Raw genomic sequence first — 21,947 nt, 5'->3', positions numbered from 1 at the left:
AATGAAAACACTCAGAATCTTACAACTGGCAATCATCTCTAAAGTATGAGAAGAGGCAATCTGGCGTTTTGGAAAAGAGTGAAGGACTTTTCAGAGACAAATGAAAGAAGACAAAAATGTGAAATGATGTCAAAGAATTCTAAGTTAGGAAAGAGAATAGGCTCCAGCCTCTCTTTACTCAATAAATTATGAAGCTAGGTCTTCTGCTAAGGACAGTGGAATGGTACTGGAGGCATCTCTACCACCAATATTCTTTTAGTTTAGATTCTATGTTGGGACAAAATGAGGCTCTTGAAAGTCATCAAACAGTTCAGTCAGTCAATATACATTTTCTAAGCATCTACTCTGTGCCAGACACTGCATTAAGTTCTGGGGATACAAAAAATAAAAGATAAAAGACAGTCCCTGAACAATAAGAAAACAAGTATGTACAAATAAGCTTTGTATTGGATAAATCAGAAATAAGTAAGAGAGGGAAGACACTAGAATTCCCGGGGGTTGGGAAAGGTTTCTTAAAGAAGATGGGACTTGAAGAAACCAGTAAAGTCAGTAGGAGAAGATGAGGAGGCAGCACATTCCAGCCCTGGAGGACAGTCAGAGACAATGCTCATAGTCAAGAGACAGAGTATCTTATTTGTAGACTAGCCAGTAGGATGATTGAATTGAAGAGTACATGGAGTGGGGTAAGGTGTAAGAAGAGTTGTGAGGCAGAAGAGGTTATGAAAGCCTTTGAAGGCCAACCAGAAGTTTGTATTTGATTCAAGAAATGATAGTCACTGGACTTTATTTAATAAGGGAGTGGTATGATTGGACCTACCCTTTAGGAAAATCACTTTTGTGACTAAAAAGAGGATGGATAGGTGTGGGAGCCTTGAGGCAAGAGATTCACCATGCATAAAATGATAAGCACCTGTATTAAGAGGAGACACATTTGAAAGATGTGAATGTAATGAAGAGAATGTATTGGATATGGGGTATAAGAGATAGTAAGAGTCAAGGATGACACCTAGATTGTGACCTCAAGAGACTGGGAAGATGATGTTATTCAAAACAACAGGGAAAGGATTTAAAGAGAAAAATGAGCTTGGCTTTGAACATGTTTTCTTTAAGATATCTATTAGGACATGTAGTTTGAGATGTCTGAAAGGCAATTTGAGATGTGAGATTGGAGATCAGCAGAAATGTTAGGGCAGAATAGGTAGATTTGAGAAATGGTCATTAAATCTATGGAGGTTGATGTAAAGTATCACCAAGTATAGTAGTAAAGAGAGAAAAAGAGAAGAGACCCCTTGATAGAACCTTGTGGGCAACCTACAGTTAGAAGGTATGATCTGGATAAGGATTCAGTAAAGGAGAGAGAAAAGAAACAATCAGGTAAAACAATAACTAGAAGAGAGTAGTATCCTAAAAACATGTAAGAGAGTCTCCTGGAGAAGATGGTGATCCATGGTATCAAAGACTGCAGAGAAATCTAGAGAATGGTGATTGAGAAAAAGACATTGAATTTGACAACTAAATAATCATTGGTAACTTTGGAGAAAGAGGTGAAATTAGAAGGCTGGAAGTTAGTTTAAAAGGTTACAAAGAGAGTGAGAGGAGAGAATTGGAGACTTTTATAGATGACTTTTGTAAGGAATTTAGAAAAGAAAAATATAGGATGATAGCAAAGATGGAAGAATTGCATGAAAATTTTTTCAGAATGTGGGTGACATGAGCATGTTTGTAGGTGGGTGGGAAATGATCTAGTAAACAGGGAGAGATTGAAAATAAGTGATAAACAAACTGATTAATGTGAAAATATGTTTTTCATGATTGTTAATATAGAATTTATATCAAATAGTCCTGGGGGAAAAGGAGGGAGAAAGGTTGGAACTCAAAATTTTATTTAAAAATGAATGTTACCCATAGAGCAATAAAACCTATCATACCCTTTGACCTAGTAATGCATATATGTGTGTATGTCGGTGTGTATATAATAGATAACAAATATATCCCAAAGAAATCATTAAAAAATGGAAAAAAGTCATATTTTCAAAAATATTTACAGCACTCTTTTTCTAGTGGCAAAGAATTGGAAATTGAAGGAATACCTATCAATTGGGGAATGACTGAACAAGGTATGGTATGTGAATGTTATGAAGTACTATTGTTCTATAAGAAATCATGAGTGGTTGGACTTTAAAGAAGCATAGAAAGAATTTTATGAAATGATGCTGAGTAAAGTGAATAGAACTAAGAGAACATTGTATATATTAACAAGGTTGTGAGATGGTCAACTATGATGGATGCAGCTCCTCTCGGGAGTTCAAAGATCAAGGACAACTCTGAGAGATCTGACAAGGACAATGCCTTCTACATCCAGAAGGAAAAAAACATGGAGTCTGAATTTATACTATGTATTTTTAAAAACTTCTTTTATGTTTTTTATTTCTTTCCCTTAGTTTTTTCCTTTCCCTTTAGTTCTAAATTCTCTTTCACAAAATTGCTAATATGAAACTATATTAAACATGATTATACATGTACAATCATCACCATGGGAAGGGGGAAAGAATGGTAGAAAGATGTGGAGCTTATAAATTTGCAAATGGATAAATGAATGTTAAAAATTGTCTTTACATGTGATTGGAAAAAATAAAACAAATTTAAAAGGAAAAAGGGAAGCAAATAAGTGATAGAGTGAGAATTATAGAGAAGTCAGTCTATTGAAGGAGGCTAGATGGAATGGAATCTCTTGAACAGGTAAAGGAGTTAGAATCAGTAGCAAATAAAGCCACTTCATCTTGTGAGACAAGGGTCAAGGAGGAAATAGTGGCAAAAGGCAAAAGAAGGAGCTTATGTGAATAGCCTCAATTTTTTTCCTATAAAATATTAGGAAAATTCCTCAGCTGAGAGAGCGGGGGAAGGATAACCATGGTAGATTTGAGGATGGTTGATGAAAAAGTTTGAGAGAGCTTCAGTGGAGCTGAATTTACCAAATCACATGAGCCACAGCTTCATGTGGGTGAAACTTTTTAAGCCTTTGGGTGACCAGGAAGATGTATCAGTGGAGAAAAAGACACACACACCCAAGTCTCAGAGAAAGTTTTGTTGTCTTTTAGAAAACACTGATCCCTACTGCAGGCATAGTAGGATTGTCTAACACCAGAGGGTCCATATATTTGTAATGGATTCATTGAAGAGTGACATGATTTTTCTCTACTTTCATTGAGCAGCACTGGTATAGGAGCAGGAGCAATGGATAATGAATAGGATTCAAGGCTGATATTTATCAGGAAACAATTATTAAAGTGGTAAGAGGGCCAGGGACTTGAGAAAAGAGTTGAATTGATTCACAAAGGTGTTGAGATGAGGAAAAGAGGAGAATGGGGTTTTGATGATGGCCTACAAGAATTTAAAATTACTGGGATATGTAAGATATAGTTAAGTGAAAATGTTCATCGCTGAGTAAAAGGCATCTATCCTATCTCAAGGGAAAGGATCAAATCCAGTCTCAGACACTTAGTAATTACCTAGCTGTGTGACCTTGGGCAAGTCACTTAATCCCATTGCCTTTCTAAGACCAAAAAAACAGGGAAAGGAACCTACAGTCTGGTAACTTTCATCTTCCTCTTCCCTCAAAGGATGGGCATGACTGGAGATGGAAAATTTGAGTCAAAAGAAAGTTTGTTCTTCTTTGAACCATATTGCATATGGGAGATCAAGCTGGCAGCAGGTTTATTTTGCCCTAAAACAGCAAGGATAGAGTGACACTTAGCTTTTTGATACACAAACATCTTCATCTCTATATGGAAATTAGTCTGGTCATTAGGAAAGGATAGAGGCAGCTAAACGGTTCATAGAATAGAGAACCAGGCCTAGAGTCAGGAAGACTTAAGCTCAAATCTGATTTTAGACACTTAGTAATTGTGTGGATCATATCTCACTTAGCCTGTGTTTGCTTTAACCCACTGGAGAAGGAAATGGCAAACTACTCCAGCATCTTTGCTAAGAAAAACCCATGGATAGTATGGTCTTTAGGGTCTGGAAGAGTTAGATATGATTGAATGACTCAGCAACTACATGGTAAAGGACATAATGTCATGTCCCCCTTTTTGAGAAATTTACCAAATCCTAGGAACCATAGCTTCATGGGGGCAAAACTTTTTAAGCCTTTACATGACCAGGAAGCAGTATCAGTGGAGAAAAAGACCCACTCAAGTCTCAGAGAAAATTTTGTTGTCTTTTAGGGGAAACATCCCTATTGTAGGAAATAGAGGAATCCTTGTCCTACACCAAGTAAGATGTGAGGCTTCGAAAAGAGATCAAGAGTAATAGTTGAGGGGAGTATGATAAAAAAAAATCAGTTAGGTATAGAAAAAGTAACATCTTGTTTGTTTGTTTTTTGTTTGTTATTGCAAGGCAATGGGATTAAGTGACCTTAAGTGACACAGCTAGGTAATTATTAAGTGTCTGATACCAGATATGAACTCAGATACTCCTGACTCCAGGGCCAGTGCTCTATCCACTGCACCACCTAGCTGTCCCCATAATATCTTTTATAGTGCAAAACTTATTGAGATTTGATAATATAAATTTGTAGAGGTTCCATATGTAGAGCACTATTGGGTAGGTGACTTCCTGCAGTACCCTCCAACAGCATATGATAAGAAGAGGAGGCAGTTGAGTAACTCAGGGTTTGATTAGACATGAGCAACTATAGAAAGTGGTTTCATAGTTCTTGGTACTGGGAGCTGAATATTTGTAGGTAATGTCAAAATCAAAGGCATGACCCTACGTTTGTGTGCCTTATATAGAATGAAGACATATGGGAATAAAGGACTTTGAAAAAGTAAAAGATCAAAGTGTTTGATGAAAAATCAACATGTATGATAAATAGTTTGGTAACAGAGCAGAGGTTAGGGTGAAGGGGAAGACTGAGGGCCAAGAAATAAACTCTTTGAGCAAAGTAGAGATATGGTGGGTCTTTAGATAATTGCCAGGAAGAGAGGTTGCCAAGTGATGAGCAGGAACAAGTATTCTGACACTTCTTTCCAAGATCAATATATTGAAGATGGGGGAGGGGGAGAAGATGTAAACTATATGAGAGGATGGCTATCTTATGACTGAAAGTGGGTACCCATTCTCTTATAGTGTTGGAGAAAAAGAGAGCTTGAGCTTGATGTTCATCAACTCCTTTAGAAGAGATCAGGTTCCTGAGTCTTGCATTCTGGGGCGGGGGGGGGGGGGGTTGTGATTAGAGATAGTTGGTTGTTGGAGGCTCTGATTCTAGAGGTAAAGGAGCTGATGCCTGGGGTTGTGATCCTAAAGTTGAGATGCAATGTTGTGTTGTAAATGAAGACTACATTTAAGTATCTAAACTTACCTTCAGTGCAATGATCAGAAAAATATATTGCTCCCTTCCCTCAATGGTTTTATTTGTAATAAGAATGGGTTTGGACTAGGGATCAGGAAGAATATATTGGGAAAAAATGGTGGCATAATATTTTCCTACATATGTGAGACTTTCCAAAGGAGCTGGAATGAAATTCAGGGATTCTCTGTAGGACCTAAAGAGGAAGTGTCAAAAACCCTTGCCAAGGGGTTGACTCTGAGTCTCCTAGTTGCCTAGTTCATGGAAGTTCATCTTTGTGCCCCCAGTTCCTAACATAAAATAGATATTTATTAAATAATTTGTTGAATTCAATTGAGTGCTTTGCAAGAGTGGTGGTGTCCTTGGCAGAAATAGAACAATGGCAAAAAGGAGATGATTTTGTGGGGAAAGTGACTGATTTGTTCACTAGTTGCAACAGAGATACAAGGTTATGTCTAGAGCGGTTGTGTTTGGATGGAGAATCCAGTACAGCATTCACCACTTCATCTGGGTTTTGTAGTTTTGGATGGGCAATAAAGTGAGACAGTGCTGCTACTCAGTTTTAGCTCTAGGTTTTTGTGTCAGTAAATTAGGAATTAGGCAGGAAAATAGCACCTTAGGCTTCCCTGCCTGAAACTGAAAAGACTGTTCAAACAAAGAATCTTCCATTGCCTTCCAGTGATAAGTGGTTTTTGTGGTATTGTTTCAAATAACATTGTTATACTTCATTTAATTTGTGAAATTCCTGAGAGTTAGTAATGTAAAACCTTCAATTTGGGAATACAAGGAAGTTAAGATAAGCACTGTAAAATTAAATTTTCCACTTATTCTTCTGTTTCATATCTAAACCTCTCACTGAAGATGCCTGCTTAGGGACTATGGACCGGGTTCAAAATTGAACAGGAAAAAAGAAGAGAGTGAAGAAAATTACATGATTCTTTTTTTTTTTTTAGATTTTTCAAGGCAATGGGGTTAAGTGGCTTGCCCAAGGCCACACAGCTAGGTAATTACTAAGTGTCTGAGGTCAGATTTGAACCCAGGTACTCCTGACTCCAAGGCCAGTGCTCTATCCACTGCACCACCTAGCTGCCCCTGCATGATTCTTTTAATGACCCTCAAAAAGGGAAACAATTTAGGAGTGCATAGTGAATGAACAGAATAATAATATTATTATTAATGTGCAAAATAAATATATGGAAGAAGTGGGCACAGGGTTTGGACCTATGATTTCAGTGGTTCCTACCAATACAAGTAAGACACTTTCTGAGCAACTAATACTTAGAGTACTATCGAGTCACTTGGAGCACTGGGGATGATTTGTCCAAGGTCACACAACTAGTATATGTCAAAGATAGAACTTGAACCTGCGTCTTCATGCTTCAAAGTCTGCTCTTTATCTGCTACTCTCTGATAGCCATCCTTTAAGGAAAAGGGGAGCTACAGTTGTGGGAAAGAGCAGAGAGGGATCACTAGTCGGGGGAAATGGTATAGTAATAGGGATAAATAGTCCCTTTTAGGAGGACATGGTTGGACTAGGGTTGAGACAAATGAGGACCAGAGAACAAGAGAAGGGAGTTGAGCCTAATTTACTCCTAGATAGTTGGTGATTGAATAATCCAGGAATAGGGAGAGAACAGTCAGAGGGAACTGGTCATGCATAGGGGTAGTAATGAATGGTGCAGTGAATAGAACACCGACCCTGAAGTTAGGAGGATCTGAGTTTGAATATGAGATCAGACACTTACTAGCTGTGTGATCTTGGACAAAGTCACTTAACCCTGATTGTTTCACATTCAGAGTCATCTCCAGACATCCTAATTCATTTCTGACCACTGGACCCAGATGATTCTGGAGGAGAAAGTGAGGCTGGAGACTTAGCACAACTCCCCTTCACTCAAATCCAGTTCATATGCTTGTGATGGCATCACCTCCTTGATGTTATGATCTTTGAAAATGGACAAACATTATTAAAAATTGGCAGATGGATAATAATGCTTGAAGCCTCCAGGGCATGTTGTACTAGGCAAGGACAAGGGCCAGGGAGCTCAGTGAGTAGACCACCAGACTTGAGATAAGAGAATTCTGGGTTTGAATTCAACTTCAGACACTTATTGGATGTACGATCCTAGGCAAGTCATTTCACCTTCATCTGCTATCATTGTCATCATTGTCATCGTGTAACTTAATAGATACAGCGTGCTTCTTAGAATCCCTATTTGGATTGAAAGCATAAATATCTCACCAGAAGCAAGAAAATCATTTTTACACAAATCACAAATTAAAAAAATGTATAATTTTGAAACTTAAGAATTTTGATCAGTGCAGTAAACAATTGTGATTCCTAAGGCCAATGATAAAGAATACTTTCTCCCCCTCACTTCCTGTCAAAGGTGATGGGAGAGACTATAGGATTTGTTTTGTTTGACTGTAGATATATGTTGCAAGAGCTTTGTTTCTTTTTTTCTTTTTCTTTTCCCATGGGGGGGGGGGAAGCGGAAAGGGGAAAAAAATAAATGCTTGATCATTGGAAAAGAAAAACAATGATTCAGGTGCTACCTCCTATAAGAGACCTTTCCTGACATTCCCTTATCCCCAGTTAGATTTTCTCATTCTCTCTCTCTCTCTCTCTCTCTCTCTCTCTCTCTCTCTCTCTCTCTCTCTCTCTTTCTCCCTTTCCCTCTTCCTCCCTTCCTCTCTTTCTATTCCTTCATCTTTCCCTCCTCTTCCTTCCTTTCCCTCTCTGTTATAATTTGCATGGACTTTGTATTACTTTATTCTTTATATGATGAAGATAAACTTTTTGAGATCAAGAACTATTTCATTTTTGTCTTTATATCTTCAGTATCTAATCTCCAGTAACATTACACATAGTCAGTGCTTAATAAATCCAACTTTAATTGAATCGAGTGGAGATTGAAAACAAGATGAATAAGGCAATTACAATAATCCAGCCAAGATCTATCTATCTAAATAAGGGCTTAAATAAGAGTTGTATTAACATGGGGGAAGTGAATGAAGCGGATAAAAAAAAATTGCCAGAGAGAGAGAGAGAGAGAGAGAGAGAGAGAGAGAGAGAGAGAGACAGGTTATGGCAACTGATTCAATATGAGAGAGAAGGAACAATCAATGATTGCAGGGTTTCAATCCTGTTGGTCTGGGATGATATCATCAATAAATATGGGAGATGGGAGGACTGCATATATGTATTTATATATGAGTATATGTTTGAATATTTGATACAAAACTTAAAACATTTTAACGGTTAGATCAGTTTTCAGATATGCATCTGTAGTTTCATATATAGAGAAATAAGAATCAATATGTAGCTTATAGTGTGTATATAGTAAATATATGATAGTTATATCTACTATATATATATATATATATATACAGAGAGAGAGAGAGAGAGAGAGAGAGAGAGAGAGAGAGAGAGAGAGAGAGAGAGAGAGAGAGAGAGAGAGAAACTGTTACTCTAGAGGAGAGAAATACCCATTCAGGTGCAGGGCTGAACTAAATGACCTCTGAGATCCCTTCCAACACTATTTTGTGATTAAAAACTTCTTGATTTTTTTTCATTACCTGTTGTGTTAATTTTAAAGACATACACCTTTATATTTTCTTCTCCTCTTGATCCTTCACAGGTACTTCTTATTTAACAGACATAGTTTGGTGGTCTGGTACAATTGCAAGTAAGTATGTCTTAAAATGACTTTTTTTAAAAGCTAATCATTCATTACAAGCAAAGCTATGGATATGGAGGAATGACACACACTGCTTTCTGTATGGCTTTAATTTCACTTTAACTCTTTCTGGGTACCTGAATTACCTTTCAGAGTTCATGTCCTCTTCACTATTCTCTTCCTTTTTTTGGAATAAGTAAGGATAGAAATGACAGGGATGCAGAGAATGAGGACAGATGGAGAGAACTGGTGGTGGGAATGGGGAGGAAGGAATAGAGAAAAAAATTATTCTATTATCTTTTTCTTCTACCTCAAACCTTGCCTCTGAGTCAGCTTTTCCCAGTGCACAATATGTGCCTGTAGTTTTAGACCACTTATATCCTAAATATTCTATTTTTTCAAATTACCAAGGAAACATTTAGGTGCCACATGAATTAAATGGAATTACATATATTGAAATATGCACCTTTGTTCATCAAAATGATAGCTTGTAGAGGTAAATAAGAATTTTAATTCTGTACCTTAAATCCCTCAGAGAAGAGACATGTTTAAAACCAAGCAAAGTCTACGAGGTTTATTTTGTTTGTTTGTTTGTTTTGTTTTTTAGGGGTTTTTTTGCAAGGCAAATGGGGTTAAGTGGCTTGCCCAAGGCCACACAGCTATGTAATTATTAAGTGTCTGAGACCGGAATTGAACCCAGGTACTCCTGACTCCAAGGCTGGTGCTTTATCCACTACGCCACCTAGCCACCCCTATGAGGTTTATTTTTAAAATCAGTTTTTTTAAATGGTAAAAAATGTGAAATGTCTGTTTTTATTGAAATTCTTTCCTTTAAGGATGATTTTAAATTTTCAGTTAATATTGAAATGTTTATGGTATCAATACCAACTTGGGCTCCAACTAGTTTTTCTTTTTCTCTTTTTTGGTTTTTGGTTTTTGCAAGGCAATGGGGTTAAGTGACTTAACTAAGGTCACACAACTAGGTAATTATTAAGTATCTTAGGCCGGATTTGAATTCCAGGGCCAGTGCTGTATCCACTGCATCACATAGCTGCCCCAAATTTTTCTTTATGAATACTTTTTTTTAGGTTTGTTTTTTTTTTGCAAGGCAAATGGGGTTAAGTGGCTTGCCCAAGGACACACAGCTAGGCAATTGTTAAGTGTCTGAGATTAGATTTGAACCCAGGTACTCCTGATTCCAGGGCTGGTGCTTTATCCACTGTACCACCTAGCCACCCCTTTATGAATACTTCTAAGACATTTAGAAAGCATTGATTTCCAGATCTATCTCATAGACCTAAGGAATACATATATTATTATCCATCCTAATTATATTAATTCAAGAGAGAGATTCTATAAAAGTCATTTCTCACATTCTAATGTTATATGCTTTGTTTGTTTTTGGATTGCCAATACTAATAGGTGACTGAAAACTATCTATTTCAATAGTTTATTGCTCTAATATTGGTATAAAGTTAAAATATTTTTAATCATTTTAATGGCTTGAAAGTAATTCTCCAGAGTTTTGTGGTATTTTATAGCACATACATAAGTAGTTTTTTCAAACTAATAGTTAAAAATTTAGGTTCTATCACTATGCCCTCTCTCTTGGTTGAAATATTAATTCTTTTGTGATAAAGGTTAACAATGTAATGATTACAAAATATATTTTTATGATTCTCTTAACAGTGGCTCTTGGTCAGATTGGAAATTTCTTGGCTTATACAGCAGTTCCTACTGTGCTGGTCACTCCCCTTGGTGCTCTCGGTGTTCCATTTGGGTGAGCATTGGAATTTTGCACTGTAATATTTCATGGATTGGTAGGCTATAAAGGGGGTTTTGCTTTAAACTTGAGTTTTTCAAATGAAAGAATAAAAATAGTAAGTTACATATTTTTGCTTTTTTCGACCTTAAGCCAGAATTTCTCACATTTAATTCAATCCTGCTTTTTTAGATAACTTTTCTTCCAAAAATTTGGTTTAGCATATTTTAGAATGTGTTAATATGACTTAATTAGGACATCTATAATTTCTGGTTATGATATGAATATAGTCTTTTTCTAAAAACTCTAGCAATTCTTCTCTGACTTCATGACAAGTCTTCTAAAGCTAGTTATGAATCCAATTAAACTAAACAATGTACTTTTAAAAAAATCATAGTACTTATTTGTATAGAACATTTATTATAGCTTTTTTTAGAATTTTTTATTTTTAATAAATTTAATAAATTCATAAAGAAAAATTTTTAATTTTTAATTGATAATAGTATATAATATATAGAATACACATGATATATAATATAATATTTATTAAAATTTATTTTAAAAATAGTATCCTATTTGTCTTTTGCAGAAACTGGATTACAGAGAAAAATAGGAGAGAATAGAGAAAAAAATCCAAGTTTTAAAAATTCATTGATTCAATGGCTTTTAAACTAAACTTTTGAGTTAAAAATTCCAGAGACCTTTTGAAAATATAGACATAGTAAGCACTCTTAATTTTTGTGTCTTCACTGTCACTTTGCACAAAGAGTGCAGATGTTACATAATTTCAAAATGTTTGAGATTGAATTGGAATCTAGTGCTTTATGTATAGCTATATCCTATCTGCAGAAGACATAGATATAAAGGTCACAAATATATAAAGCCTCTTTGAAAGCCTTTATTTAGTAGTCAGCATTAGAATTCCTATTTCAATATTCAAGTTGATATACTTTTTAGAGTTAATATTTTTAAAGTAAGTTTATATGTATTTTCTCTCCTATCTCCCTCTACCCTGGAAAAAACCAGGGAGGGAGGATCAAAATCCTTGTGTCAAATGTATAGTTGACTGAAACAAATTCCCACCTTAACTCATTTTAAAAGTTCACATTTAAAAGTTGATATCACTTTTGCTTTCAAACTTCTCTGACAGTTTTATTAACTAAAATGTGTTTAATCGCATTTTCCCTCTAATTTCAATTTAATGGAAGATTTATTCCATTGGAAAAAAATACTTAGATCTCCATAAACAAATGTGCATAGGACAAACAGCACCCCTGAATTCTCTAGGACCTTCCTTCATCAATTATCCCCCCCTTTCTTTTTTGATTCTTCCATTTGTCCCTTTTTCACAAGTTCCTTAAATAGGGTTCAGTCCTTCACTTGGTCTGTGATATCATCAGTTTGAGTACTCCTTTTTCTAGTACAGATTACTTCATATTGTACAGTTCTTGTGTTCTTCAGTAACTCCACCTGAAATATCTATCCAATAGAAACCTTCATTTAGATTAGGAAATCTTAATTTGAGATCCATGAATTTGTTTTATTTAATAGTTTGATAAGTGCATTTCAATGTAATTGATTTCCTTTGAAATTCTACTTAATTTTATGCATTTAAAAATAAGCAATATTTAGTTGAAGTTGTTCAATTGTTCAGCTATGTCTAATTCCTCATTATCCCATACATCATACATAGCATGACAGGCCCTTCTATCCTCCACTATCTCAACTTATTTACAGTCATATATTATTACTGGAAAAAATCATAGCTTTGACTATATAGACCTTTATTAGCAAGGTAATGTCTCTAATTTTTAGTATGCTGCTGTTCAGATTTGCCACATATTTCCTTCCAAGGTGCAAATATCTTTTAATTTCATGGCTATAGCTGCCATTTGCAGTGATCTTTGAACCCAAGAATATAAAATATGACACTTCTATTTCTTCTTCCTCTATTTGCCAGGAAATGATGGGCCCAGTTGTCATGATAGTAATTTGTTACTTTTTAATGTTAAGTTTCAGGCCAACTTTTATACTCTCCTCTTTCACCCTCATCAAGAGTCTTCTTAAAGGGTGGCTAGGTGGTGTGGTGGATAGAGCACCGGCCCTGGAGTCAGGAGTACCTGAGTTGAAATCCAGCCTCAGACACTTAATAATTACCTAGCTGTGTGGCCTTGGTCAAGCCACTTAACCCCATTTGCCTTGCCTAAAAAAAAAAAAAAAAAAAAAAAAAGTCTTCTTAAATCTAGCATTTTCTGTCATCAGAGTGTTATCATCTGCATATCTGAGATTGTTGATATTTTCCCAAGAAATCTTAATTCTGACTTTTGATTCATTTGACCTGACATTTCATATGATATAATCTTCATTTAAGTTAAATAAATAAAGTGGCAATATATAATCTTGTTGTACTCCTTTTCCAATCGTGAACCAATGACTTGTTCCATGTTCATTTCTAACTTGTTTCTTGATCTGCATACAGTTCCTCAGGAGACAAATAAGATAAGGGGGTACTCCTATTTCTTTAAGGACTTGCCACATTTTGTTGTTGTCCACACTAAGACTAGTATAATCAATGACACAGAAGTAGATGGTTTTATGGAACATCCTTGCTTTCTCCATAATCCAAGGAATGTTGGCAATTTGGTCTCTAGTTTCTCTGCCTCCTTGAAAGACTTTATTTAGTATTCATCATCAGATTTCCAAAGGTATCTGTGACACACAAAAACATTAGTAACCTCTGATCTAGGCATTTTTATATTTCCTAGGAATGAGGGAAGCATTTTTCACTGTCTCACTTGTTTTCTGGTCATTTCCTTGATGATAGCCCTTATATCACCTTTTGCATGTAAGCTATCTTTAGTTAACATTCTGTATCCTATTTATACTCACTAAATCTCTCAAAAAATTTTTAAGGATTTTTTTGACCTTAAAAAAAGTTTTCCCCAGACCATGATATCTTTTGAGGTTCTATTTATTTCTTTCCCTTCTATGCCAGATTTATAATAGAACACATCTATCACATCATTTTGTTCAACATCCACTCATTCTTTAATCCACTCATGATCTTTTATTCCTATCAACTTTGTGCCAAAATTATTCTTGGATGTCATTATTGATCTCATAATCTTCAAATCCTGTGGCCTTTTTCTTTGTCTGTTTTCTACTTCTCTTTTCTGCTCTATTTAAAAATTTTAAATTGTCTTCCATGACATAACCTCCTTCTAGTTCTTCCACCTCTCTGGTTGATACTTCTTCCTAATTAACTAGTTCCTCTTCCTATCATATTCTTCTTTCTCTACTCCGTCCTCTCCAAAAGTTGATATTTATCATAGTCTTGCCTTTTGCATTCTTTTTTCTTGATGGTCTTTCCTTCAGTTATTTTACCTGTATTATTTCATATGACTTTAACCCTCTCGAACTTTCGATTCAGAGTTCTAGCTTCTGAATATCTTTATTTTAATATGCTTCCAGTTTTTTTAAATTTTCAGTTCTCCAAAGAATCAGTGATCTTGATGGTTAGTGCAGCAATGAAGCTTAAAACTCATCAGTCCTATGTGATATTTGTCTTTGCATTCCTGCAGATCCTCCATTATATTAAAGGTCTTCCTGGAATTCTCTCTCTCTCTCTCTCTCTCTCTCTCTCTCTCTCTCTCTCTCTCTCACACACACACACACACACACACAAACACGCACACGCACACGCGCATGCGCGCACACACACACACTCCTAGTCTTGCTCTCTCTCTTTTGCAAGGTAATGGGGTTAAGTGACTTGCCCAATGTCACATAGCTAGGTAATTATTAAGTGTCTGAGACCGGACTGTGTCACCTAACTGCCCCTCTGAGACTGGACTGTGTCACCTAACTGCCCCTTGGAATTCTCTTGACATGGAGCGGATACCATTGAAACATGCCAACTCTTCCTCAATTATCTCTTATTCTTCCCATGTGGTTGGCACATAATTCGTGTAGTTTTATGTGGCTACTTTTGTGTATTTTTTCTTTATAAATCATGTGCCTCTCCACTGTTCTTTGGATGACTCGACTTTAATTCTTTGAAGATTGTAGTATTCTATTAATGTCAGACATATAATATCAAAGATGACACTCCAAAAAAAGGAGCAATTACTTCTTGTTCCCTTTTCTGTCTCTTGGTCACTGCCACTGCAGAAAGAGAGGAGGACTAAATAGGAATTTTTAAAATTTTAAATTTGTTTCATTGGTTGCCATGGCCAAGTGATAATACGGAAAGAGGGTATCAAGTATGACTTCATGGAGGACTTTAAACTCAACATGTCCAAAACCAAACTTTTTATCTTTCTTATCAACCCATGCTCCTTTTTTGTGGTTGTTGCTTTTGCTAGGCAATGGGTTAAGTGATCTGTCCAAGGTCACACAGCTAGGTAATTATTAAGTGTCTGAATTCAAATTTGAACTCGGGTCCTCCTGACTCCAGGGCTGGTGCTCTATTCACTGAGCCACCTAGCTGACCCCTCAACCCATGCTTCTTTTTGACTTCCATCTCTATGTTAGCAGAACTATCATCAATCAATCAGCAAGCAATTATTAAGTGCCTACAGTGTGGTACACGGGCATACCAAGGCAAAAAAAATGAAACAGCCCTTGCCCTCAAGGAATTTAGATTATATTAGGGGAGACAGGGGCATATCATATAAATATATATATATATATATACATATATATATATATATATTATGTTTTTACACACACATACACACACAAATAGTTCAAGGTGATTTTTCTGGGGAAATACGATTAGCTTAGAGGGATGGGAAAAGACCTCTTTAGAAAATGGTACCTGAGCAGAATTTAAAAGGAAATTATTAATTTTTAAGAGGTTGAAGTGAAAAGGGAACATACTCCAAATATGGGGAACAACTTGAACAAAGGTGTAGAGAAAGGAGATGGAATGGCATGAGGAACATCAAGAAGGCCACTTTAGTAGAGTGGTCTCCAGAAAGAGTTGCTATGAATATTTTTGTATTTGTGAGTCCTTTTCCCTTTTTTAATGATCTCTTTGGGATACTAATCTAGTAGTGATATTGCTGGATCAAAAGATATGCAGAATTTGATTATTCTTTGGGTTTAGTTCCAGATTACTCTCCAGAATGGTTGGATCAGTTCAATGTGATATAGTTTCAATCCACAGATGAGCAGACTTTATATAGCTTGTGAGTTAAAAAATGCTATTTATATTTTAAAATAAAATAAAACTTTATAATTATAAAAACAATTCTTAACATAAAAAACAGGCAAGTTGTTCCCTGGACTATTGTTCTAATCTAGTTTTTTTCTCTCTAGTACTTCTGCCTTCTTAGCTTTAACCCCTTTACTTTCCTTTTGGATCGTTGTAATTATTTTTAATATGACCTCTCTGCCTTCTAATTCATTTTACATGCTGTTGCTTGATTAATTTTCCTAAAGCAGAACTCTCAGAACAGTATCAACAACAACAACTTGGATTCATATAAATCTTTAAGGATTGCAAAACTATTCTCTCTCTCTCTCTTTTTTTTTACAATAGCCCTGGCAGATAGGTGTTATTATTATTATGCCTGTTTTATAGAGAAGGAAACTGAGTCAGACAAAAAGTTAAATGATTTGCCCAGGATCACACAACCAAAGTAAGAATCTAAGTTCACATATGAACTCAGATCTTCAAGAATCCAGGGCTCTACCACATAAGCAAATATCCTGCTCAAAAACTATTACTTTTCCATTGCTTACTAATGTTCAGATTCTTTAGACTTTTACTAAAAGGTTGTTTGCTAACCTACTTTTCTAGGCTTATCTTCCTTTTCTCCCTTTTAAAAAAATTTTTACATGCCAGCCAGATTCTGCTATCTGTTTTTCTAAAGACAACTGAACTCTCCTACCTTTGCACCCTTGATCAGATTGTTCCCTTGGTCGTCACAATAACTTTGGGTTCTCAAAGGCTATGCTAATAGACTGCAAGCTTTGGCAGTTCCTACCAAAGTGAAAAGGTCTTGGCTGTAGTCCTGGTGAAGCACTGAGTGTCCTTTGTTGGAGGGTCAGCCTAGCTAAGGTTGGAAAGGCTCATCACCAGTTTGGCTGAGGTGTGATGAAATTTTGGCTGTAACAAGTTCAAATTGATCTTCTTAAAACACAGGTCTGATATCACCCCCTATTTAATAAGCTCCATTGATTCCCTATTGGTCCCAGGATCAAATATAAAATCCTTTGTTTGACTTTTAAAGCCTTTCCTAATATGGTCCCTTCCTACCCTTCCAGTTTTCCTTACCTCTATGTACTCTGCAATCCAATGATGCTGGTTCCTTGCTACTCCCTTTTCAAGATACTTAATATTCTAAGTCTAAAACATTTTTCCTTCTAATCTCTGCTTCTTTTTGGCTTCCCTGGCTTCCTTCAAGTCCCTACTAAACCGATCTTCTGCAAGAAACCTTTCTCAGTCTTTAATCTAGGAACCTTCTCTCTGAGGTTGCCCCCAATTTATCCAATATACATCTTAGATGCTCAGAGTTATTTACATGTTGTCTCCCCTACTAGTCTGTGAGAAACTTGACTGCAAGGACTGTTTTTTGCCTTTATGTTCCTAGCACTTAGTACAGTGCTTGGCACATTGGTTGTTGTTATTGTTTAGTTGTTCAGTCCTGTTTGACTCTTTGTGAGCCCTCAGGGGTTTCCTTGGCAAAGATATTGGAGTGGTTTGCCATTTCCTTCTTCAATGAATTAAAGCAAACAGAAGCTAAGTGATTTGCCCAGGCATCTCATACCTAGTGAGTTTCTGAGGCTAGATTTGAACTCAGGTCTTCCTAACTCCAGGTCCAATGCTCTATGCACTTATTCATCTTGCCTCAAGGCAAATGGAGCTTAAGTGACTTGCCCAGAATCACATAACTAGTAAGTGCATGAATGAGCCTGAATTGGAAATGAGATCTTCCTGACTGCAGGTACAGCACTCTATAAACTGAACCATCTAACTGCTTCATTTGTTGGCACATGGTAGGCAAGGTTTAATAAAGCTAGTTGACTTAATAAAGCATAAGAGATGCATGTGGAAGGAATACTTGAATCAGTGAAATCATAGCTATTGATATGTATTTACATATACTTAGCCCAGTGTATAGTACATTAGTCAGCACTTAATAAGTTTGTTTTCATTTATGCATTATGTATTTATTTCTCATTGAAGTACTCTCATTACCATTTGGTTGACCATTTAGTTTTACTCACTGGAAATGTAACTGTTCCAAGTATTTTGTAAAACTCACTTGTTTCAAGCCTTTTGGAACCATTATTTCAGACAGAAATACTACATAAGTTCACTAATTCCATTCTTCACTCATATTTTATAAAAAGACTGATAAATTTCTCTTTTGTGTGTATATTATATATATATATGAATATATGTTTACATACACACTTTTATAAAGTGAGTGATTTTCTTGTGTGGTTTATAGAAACAATATGAATATACTTTTAAAAAATATTTTATTTGCTTAAATCAACCAAAATCTCTTCTTACATTTTCCTACCCCTATTTCTCCCCTAGTTGAGAATATAAGAAAAATAAAATCAATTTCAAATATGTTTAGTTAATCAAAAAAAATTCAAAACAAATTTCTACATTGGTCATACTAAAAAAAATTGTCTTATTCTGCATTCTGAATCTTCACTCTTGTTAGGGATTTGGGTAGCATGTTTCATTATTGGTCTTCTGGAATTGTGGTTGGACATTTTGCTTATAAGAGATCAGCACAAGTATTCCATTACATCTATATTACCATAACTTGTTCATTCATCTCCCAATTTCAGGGCACTCCCTCACTTCTCATTCTTTACTGCCTCAAAGAGCTATAAATATTTTTGTACATCATCAGTTTGTTTTGCTCGGTACTAATCCTCCCTTAATCTGCCCTTCTTCAAATTCTCCTCTGCTCCTTCTCCCTTTTCCCCCCATTTCACTGTCGAGTGAAATATTTCTGTACCAAACACACATGTACATATATATACACATATGTGTACGTGTACATGCATATGCATGCACATATGTGCGTGTGTGCATGGATGGGTGCATGGGTGGGTGCATGGGTGTGTTGTAGGGGGATGCTCTTCTCTGACCAGTTCAGATGGAAATGAGGATCAAGTGTTAAGTATTACTCCACTCCTTCTTTGTATAAACATCTTCTTGTGTGACAATTTTCCCAAACTTTCCTTTTCCTTCTTCCTCAACTCCCCCCCCCCCCAGTTCCTTCATTGTATTCTTCTTCCCTTTCCAGAACTACTCCCAAATCTTGTATAATTTGGCTGCTTCTATGACCCCTGATAATAACAGGGATGAGAGGGGATATTTGTAGCATTTTCCTATATCTGAATGTAAGAAGTTTATTCATACATATTTTCATGTTGTTCTTCATAAAACAGGCATAATAATAACACCTATCTCCCAGGGCTATTATAAAACTCACCTCAAAGTTTCTTGCAACTCTGATCTTTTCATGAGGAATGGTTTTTGTTTTTGTTTTGTTTTTTAGGATTTTGCAAGGCAAATGGAGTTAAGTGGCTTGCCCAAGGCCATGCAGCTAGGTAATTATGAAGTGTCTGAGGCTGGATTTGAACTCAGGTACTCCTGACTCCAGGGCCGGTGCTCTATGCACTGCACCACCTAGTTGCCCTAATGGATGTTTTAAAAATATAAAGGAAACAAGATGACCAATGTCAAAAGTAAAAAAAGCAGAATTTACAAATGAAGATAAAAAGGAATTATTTTGCCCAAAGGGCAACAAAAATGTTTTAAAGTCCTTATATTTCTTTTCTTTTTTTTTTTTTACTTTTTGCAAGGCAATGGGGTTAAGAGATTTGCCCAAGGTCATACAGCTAGGTAATTAGTAAGTGTTTGAGGGTGGATTTGAATTCAGGTCCTCCTGACTCCAGAGCTGCTGCTTCATCCTCTGTGCCAACTGCCCCAAAATACTAATATTTCATTAAAGCTCTGTCTTACTATATCATTTTACTCATTGTTGCTGGGTAAGTTATTCTTAGCTGTAAGATCATATTCTTTGTTTGCAGAATATTGTATTACAGATTCTTAGCTCCCTTATGTGTGGCTGCTAAATCATAAGTGATTCTGACTTGTACTTGGTCATATTAAAAAAATTATTTTTGGGTGACTGACCCAAAACTGGTTATTATGAAATAGAACTTAGCATTCACACTTGTCCTTATTGTGATTTGAATTATTTCTGCCTACTTGTAGTATTTTTTCTTTGATCTAGAAATTCTAAACTTTGGTAACATGTTCCTGGGAGTTTATATTTTAGGGTTTCTTTCTGGAGATGGATTCTTTCTATTTCCAGTTAACCCTGTGCTTCCAAGAGATCTGGACAATTTTGTTTGTTTAGTTTTTCAATATTTCTTAAAAATAGGATGCCAAAATCTCTCTCTTTTTTGGTCATAGTATTCATATAGTGCAATGACTCTTAAAATTTTATCTCCTCAATTTGTTTTCCAGGTCAATTGTTTTTGCTTTGAGGTACCTTACATTTATTTCTTATTTTTTTCCCAGTCTTTTGATTTTGCTTTAATATTTCCTTGTTTCTTCATAGAGGCATTGGCTTCTTCTCAGACCATTCTAATTTTTAAGAAGTTTGTTGCTTAGGCAAGGTCTTGTATTCTTGTGACAAGCTGTTAATTCCCTTTCCAATTCTTTCTATCTTAGCTCTCAAATCTTTTCTAATTTTCTCCTAAAGCATTCTTGTTTAATTTATAAAAACATTCTGAACCCTATTTTTAACTCTTACTTCATCTCTTCCTGGAATTTAAGTTGAATTTTTGCCCAGATTCTGGTTTTCCCTTGAGGCTTTGTTTCTAAACATTTTAAAGTCATACTCTTCTAGGTTTATGTCTTGAACTTCTCTGCCACCATGTTACTTTTAGATAGATCTCTTTTTTGTTTATTCATTCTTCTAGCCTCTCCTGCCTTTAGACTTGATATTAGGGCTGGATACTGTTATTTCTGAAAGGAAGGGCTGCTCCCATTGCCACTTTCTATAAGTATTTAGTTATTCTAGGATCTCAGGGACAGTCTAGGGATCTGCAAGCATCCAGTGCTCCCAGAGTGACTTGATCTATGGAAAAGATGATTGTTTCCTGCTTGGTCTGAGCTCTACAAATTTCTAATCTGACTTTGGGTCTGGGCAAGAGTAGACTGCAGTTGAAGTCAGCCCCTGTTAGCCTAGTAAGCTACAATTGTTCTGAGTGGTGAAATTGTAGACTCTGCTTTGGTCTGGGATTCTTGTCTTGGTTCTTCTGCACACTGAGCAAGATGTTGGGAATGGGACCCTGCTCTGCTCTGGGGATCGGAGCTACCTCAGTGTTGTTGCCTATACAGCTGGATTTTAAACTTCCTTCTTTCTCATCCTACCTCTCAGGGTCTCCTTACACAAGAATGACATCTTACTGCAGAAGTCTGTCTATCTCTCTCTCTTTGCCATTGGGTGACTGACCCAAAACTGGTTAATATGAAATAAAACTTAGCATTCACACTTGTCCCTGTTGCGATGCCCTGGAGTATTCCATGGCAGACATGTTCCTGGATCAATTCCATTCTCCAGTGTCTGTAGACCTCCCTGTTTCACTTCATATGCCAAGCTAGGCTGAAAAAAAATGACTCATTGTGACTATTTCTGGATTTCCCCATCAGAATTATATCTGGCACATAGTCTAGATCTGTTTAGAGTCATTTTAGGGAAGGGATCTAGACTGTAGTTTCCTTCTATTCTTCCATCTTGGCTTTAACATTTCAACAAATATCAAACCTTTTGCCAAACATCTTAAGGTGCAGCATTTTGATTTTTTTTTTTGTCTCATTTGCTTACATGGAGCAGCATTTACCTAATCAAACACCTTGTTTTAAGAATTTCAGAGATTTCACAAAATCCAAACTTGTAACCTTATGGAGTATTTTAGGTAACTATCAAGTAGCTATTACATTTTTCACATCGTTATATTCTTTTCTTCATCAGGAGGTATTAACCTTTTTTGGGGGGTCATGGATTCCCTCGGCTGTCTGGTGAAGCCTATGGATCACCTCTTAGGAAAAAAAATGCTTAAATATTTAAATGCCAAATTTCAATTAGAGATAAAAAGAAAA

General features: G+C 36.0%; 1 protein-coding gene across 2 annotated transcripts in view; it reads left to right on the top strand.

Moving 5' to 3' along the window:
• The window catches only part of NIPA1 (NIPA magnesium transporter 1), a 60,734-nt gene that overhangs the window by 12,134 nt on the left and 26,653 nt on the right, over positions 1-21,947 (top strand). The window contains exons 2-3 of one of the 2 annotated variants that reach the window (XM_074213713.1): positions 8,992-9,039; positions 10,720-10,810. In XM_074213713.1, coding sequence (XP_074069814.1) covers positions 8,992-9,039; positions 10,720-10,810 — 139 coding nt within the window. The remainder of the gene's footprint in view (positions 1-8,991; positions 9,040-10,719; positions 10,811-21,947) is intronic. The other variant, XM_074213714.1, reaches the window with a different exon arrangement.

Source organism: Macrotis lagotis, chromosome 1, assembly GCF_037893015.1.
Source record: "Macrotis lagotis isolate mMagLag1 chromosome 1, bilby.v1.9.chrom.fasta, whole genome shotgun sequence".
NCBI classification, from domain to species: domain Eukaryota; kingdom Metazoa; phylum Chordata; class Mammalia; order Peramelemorphia; family Peramelidae; genus Macrotis; species Macrotis lagotis.
The sequence above is the reverse complement of the archived record's forward strand: the minus strand, read 5'-3'. Positions and strand labels throughout refer to the sequence as shown.